At 35.1% G+C, this 5,841-nt stretch overlaps 1 protein-coding gene across 1 annotated transcript; it reads right to left on the minus strand.

The window, feature by feature from the left end:
- Positions 1–262: 262 nt before the first annotated feature.
- On the minus strand, positions 263–3,562 carry LOC308640179 (intermembrane lipid transfer protein VPS13C-like). Its single transcript, XM_081312182.1, has 3 exons — positions 3,439–3,562; positions 793–876; positions 263–477 (listed from the first exon to the last, which is right to left on the minus strand). The coding sequence occupies exons 1-3, from the start codon at positions 3,520–3,522 to the stop codon at positions 370–372; spliced, it is 276 nt and encodes a 91-aa protein (XP_081168308.1). The 5' UTR covers positions 3,523–3,562; the 3' UTR covers positions 263–369.
- Between the last annotated feature and the right edge of the window lie 2,279 nt (positions 3,563–5,841).

The raw sequence follows: 5,841 nt of genomic DNA on the forward strand, positions 1-5,841 counted from the left end.
AAAGTGTCCAACATTTTGTGGCTAAAACCATTCAAAGAACACTAATCATTCTAAACTCTTTCTCATTCTTTAGTTTAAAAAATTAATTAAAAATAAGTCTATTGCCATTTGCTTCACAATTTTAATATTAATGAAAATTTCATTCTGAGTCTCAAGTGGCATTTCTGCAAAGATCTCACTCACTTAAGCAGCAGTGTACAATGGGTTGCTAACACAGGCATGGTTATAAAATTAAGAGTCAAAACTATAGGGGGAGAAAAAAAACCAACACTAGCTATTCTATTACATAAAACTAAAAAGTTGCTTGCAAACTTCTCTCTACCATGGTAAATATGAGTGATTTTTCCCCCACCAGCAGCCCTCTGGGATCTATAATGATGATGGTGTTTGAGGCCTTAGAAGTTTCTGTGATGACTGCTTCATCAGCTTTTGTTGGTGTCTCAATGACTGTGCATCCTCAATGGCATTAAATGCTCTCTGTAAAATAAAATGTGTATTATGAACTGTGAAAACAAGTTCAGGTTCATATGGTAGAAGAGGAAGGTACAGAAGAGATGGAACTATCCCCACAGATCCAGTAACTGAGAACAGAGCTTCTGTTCCATGTATCAATGCAAGCACTAACCTTCTGCCCCAGTAAGTCCACAGTTTATTATTTTTAAGTCTATACATTCATCCAATTTATAACTACAAGATTTGGGGGGATAAATAACAGGTGTTAGTTATAAAACAGGCTTTAAAAAAATCTTTCAGCTCAAAACCTAAGGGGTATTCTTTAAATAAACAGTTTACCTCTGCTGTGGTGGTGTCCTTCAGGTAAATTTTCCGAAGACAGCCTAGATTGGCATTATCTCTTTTGTGGAACAGACCCTGCTTCTATTTCAAAAGAAACAATGGAAGAAAAGAAGAAAAAGAAAGCAACACCTTTAATTGCATGCTTGAATGTCAACTCTACTTTATAACCAGTAGACTACCAGAATATACATATTCAAGAAAGATATAAAATAAATCATCTTGGTACAATGAGAGTGATTTCATATGAGTTGTTAGAATTTATGAAATTGGATGTATATACATCTATCTATAAAATAATGGCTTTCTGCAGGCAATAATAGCCTACAGAAACACCACTTGATAAACTAATCACATCTGACAAATCAAAAAGCCCTTCCTTCATTTCCTTGGCTGACAGATAAAATTCTTATATAATGTAAAATATATTGAATCAATTCTCACCACTGATATGAAAGCAGAGTGATAACTGAGAAAACTGTAAAATATATGCAGAGTGACACAGTCTGCCCTAGCATGAAAACTGTTTCAATACACCAAGGTACTCTTTAAATTCTAGTACTGCTGAAAAAAACAAATGGGTAGGGGAACATGGTAGTTCCTCTTACCTGTAAATTTCCATAAAAAGCAAAGTAAACACAAACTAAAGGAAAACAACTCAAAGTGGATCAAAGACTTAGGCACTAGAACCCTGCACCTAATAGAAGGAAAAATAGGCTCAAATCTTCACCACATTGGCCTAGGATCTGATTTCCTTATCAAGACTCCTAAAGTGCAAGAAGTAAAATCAAGAATCAATAAATGGGATGGATTCAAATTAAAAAGCTTCTTCTCAGCAAAGTAAACAATAACACCGAGGAGAGAGCCTACAGGTTGGTAGAAAATCTTTACCACATGCACTTCTGATAAAGCATTAATCTCTAGGATATATAGAAGAACTCAAAAAACTTAATAACAAAACCACAAATAGCCCAATCAATAAATGGGCTAAGGAGCTGAACAGACATTTCACAAAGAAGAAATACAATCGATCAACAAATATATGAAAAAGTGTTCAACATCTCTAGCAATTAGAGAAATGCAAATCAAAACTACTCTAAGATTTCATCTCACTCCAGTCAGAATGGCAATCATCAAGAATACAAACAACAATTAATGTTGGCGAGTCTCACTCATACATTGCTGATGGGAGTGCAAACTGGTGCAACCACCATGGGAAGCAGTATGGAGATTCCTCAGAAAACTTGGAATGAAACCACCATTTGACCCAGCTATCCCACTCCTTAATTTATACCCAAAGGACCTAAAATCAGCATATTATAGTGACACAGCCACATCAATGTTTATAACAGCTCAATTCATAATAGCTAGACTATGGAACCAACCTAGGTGTCCCTCAATAGATAAATGAAAAAAGAAAATGTGGTATGTATACTCAATGGAATATTACTCAGCTTTAAAGAAGAGTGAAATTATGGCATTTGCCAGTAAATGGTTGGAGTTGAAAAATATCATGCTAAGCAAAATAAGCCACTTCCACAAAACCGAAGGCCGAATGTTTTCTCTAATATGTGGATGCTAATTCACAATAAGGCGGGGGTAGAGGGACACTAGGGAAGAATAGTGTTACTTTAGATTAGATAGAGGGACGTGATGGGAGGGGAGGGAAGGAATGTGGGAATAAGAAAGATAGTAGAATGAAACAGACATTATTATTCTATGTATATATGTGACTGCATGACCAATATGATTCTGCAACATGTACACTTAGAAAAATAAGAAATTATATCCCATCTATGTATGATATACTAAAGTGCATAAATACATTCTACTATCATGTATAACTAATTAAAACAAATTTAAAAATTTAAAAAAAGGAAAACAATACTCTCATCTTACTAAAATTTTGTGATAAAAGCTTTCCAGAGCATTTCAATAATAGAGATAACATCACTATTATTTAGAAAAAAACAAAGATACTACAGAAATTACCATAATTAGAATGGAAACTATAAGTATTTTTAATAAATGTAAATACATTTATATTATATGTATGTTATAATAAACATGTTTCAAAGTTAAGTGAGTCTGAGAATTAAGTAAAAGATGAGGTATCATTTTTGCAAATTACTAGGTGATTAAATAAAATTTTTAGAAAATGATGTGGAGAAGAGACAAAAAAATTGCTTAAATTGTATTAGCATTCTGTAAATTCCAAATAATATAAAACATAGCTATTTCTGACATATTATTTATTTTCACCAAGCACCTTGTAATCTTCTAAAAGAAGGATATTTTTTGAGAAATGCCTGATATTATAGCAAAATGGGTATTCATATGAAGTAAAAACAACAAAAACACCTCAATTTCACTATTGCTTAAATCTACCAAAAAAGAAAGTATCAGTACATCAGCATCCTAACATTTTTGTCAAACTGATATTTCACTCTATGCAATCAAGGATTGTCAGAAAATACAACTACACAAATAAATGGGTTGTAACTTTCTTTATATTTCAGCATAAAATAATAACAATAATGTTCCTTTTAATGTGTTGTGTAGTTAACTGAAAAACAGAGTCAGAAAGCGCTGGTTTCCACTCATAATGAATGCCTGACTCTAGAGGTGTAAGTTGTGTTTTCTTACCTTAACTGAAATTTTCAGCAGATTTTCATCAATACTAGGAGGAAGTACAAAATCTTCAAAAGGACATTGCCAGTCTACGGACATATGGCCAAGGATTTCAACTTCTTTTGTATATAGTACTCGCCTATTTTGCAAAAAAACAAAAAAACAAAAACACACAGGTAGTGATAAAGACAGCTAATTATTCTCTCTACTAGTTCAATCTGTACATAGTACATGCAGTGCTCACTCAGTAAACAATGAAAACTGGCACTGAAAAGAGTATGCTTCCCATTAAAAGTCTCGATATCTGTCAAATGAAGAGAAATATGACACCTGTCATCTAACAAAGTAGACTCTCAAAAATTCCCCTTCTGCTAATCTTGCAGAATTCAGAAAAGTAAAACATTCTCTAATCGACCAAAAAACTGATAGTGAAATCATCTCTGAAACACATAAGGGACAGGCTGTACTCTCATCTGGGAAGCTTTAATGGCAGAAGTCCCTGAAAATGTTTTACTTAGGGAAATTTTTAATTGTTCTTTACTGTCAGTCATTTATGCCTTCCAGTCATGAAGGAATGTGCAGGAAATGTCACAAACCTCAAATGTCAGCAAAGATTCACTTGAAGCCTACTAATAAATATCAGACTTGAACACTTTAACTTTAATGCACTGCATCACAGAGGGAGTATCTTATTTTACTCAATAGTAATAGAAAAAAAAAACCAGAATCCTTAAAGGCCATCCACATTGATTTCCCAGTCTGTGATTCACATTAGTTACCAATACAACCATACTTGATTTTAAGTTTCTATTACAGAAAACAAAACTTCAGTAAAGTAATTGAATTGCTAATTCAACAAATATCTAGGGTGTAAGAGAAACCAGAAAGATAAGGTTTCTCTTTGAGAGGTACTCAAAGGCTAGAAGGGGAAATAATCATGTCAATAAAAGCCCCTGTACAGCAAGACAAGTGCTGGTGAAGCAAGTGACATGCAAGGAGGTACTTGAGAAAGGGGAAAGAGAGTCCAAAGGGAAGTGCACGCTGACAAATATAGGGATACAAAGAAGGGAAGACTTCTTTAAGTAATGTGGGGGTCTACAGCTGGAGTATCAGACAAAATACAATGATGAGACACTCTGGATGGGAAGTTTCTTAAGAGTCCAATCAGGAGGCAATGAGAGCCTCAAGTAGGGCAATGGCTGTAAGAAGGAGGTGTTTGGAAGGTAGGATTAAATGAACCTGGTGACCACTGGAGTGCAGGAAACTAACTGCAACAGGGCTTTGGAACTGCATTTCTCAACTGAGAAGCCTTTAAAACATTGGGCTTATTTGGGACTGTGTTATGCCCTGAAAGAGGCTCAGGGACAATAGCCCCCAGCCTACCAAGTGCTATAATGCCAGGACACCAAGCTGCTCAAATAACTTTCAACAATCCCATTTGTTTCCAAATGTCTCTAGAAAGTAGATCCCACTCCCCCTACCCTAGGCCCCAGCTGAGATCAGATGATAGAGCTAAGAGTTAAAGCTGGCTGTTACAAATCCTTGTGCCCAATGTAACTCACTATTCTGTATATCTTTAAACTCTTCTTTTGACCACCAATATTATTGCTCTCCTACCACCATAAGTCTCCTTCACTCTCTTAATCCTGTTTCATGTTAATCAAAGTTTATTAAATCTCAGTCATTTTCTACCCTTACAAGGAGACTCCAAGATCTTGACTCCAGATTTTTAACCAAATTCCTATTGTTTGTCTACCTTTGTTTCCTTATCTACTGAGGCATCTCCACTTTGATGTCTCAAAGTTGTCAAAACCCAGTTAAGTTAAAAAAAAACAAAACAAGACACACACCATTTTTTCCCTCAAATTACTAAATATAGCACCACCAATCCTTCTGGTGTTCAAACCCAAAGCCAAAGAGTCCTTTTCTATCCCTTTTTCTTTCATTTTCAGTCACCAAGGCCCATCTATTAAGCCTTCTCCTATTCAATTCTTATTCTTTTAATTTAGGCTCTCATCACTTCCTACCAATATAGCTATCACAGTCTCTGTGGCACATAAAATTCTAAGATGGTCTCTAAGATTCCCTATCCCTTTATGTATAGTTCTGAATAATCTCAGGACCATGAATATCACAGATTTCCTCCCATGATATAGCTTTGGTTATTAAGGCACAGATAACTAAGTAAAAATAATTCATGCAGCGGGCCTGACTTAATCACATGGACTCTTTAAATATAGACCAGAGATTAAGAAGTCAAATTCAAAGTGCCCTTTTTGGCTTGATGGAGGGAGACACACAGCAAGGAATGAGGTGGCTTTTAAGAGCTCACTACAGCCCCCTGGCTGACAGAATTCAACTGAATTCTACCAATATTAAATGAGCTTTGCACATTGGAATATTTGTTGTGCAGCAACA

Source organism: Spermophilus citellus, assembly GCF_964194105.1.
Source record: "Spermophilus citellus genome assembly, contig: SCAFFOLD_222, whole genome shotgun sequence".
NCBI lineage: Eukaryota > Metazoa > Chordata > Mammalia > Rodentia > Sciuridae > Spermophilus > Spermophilus citellus.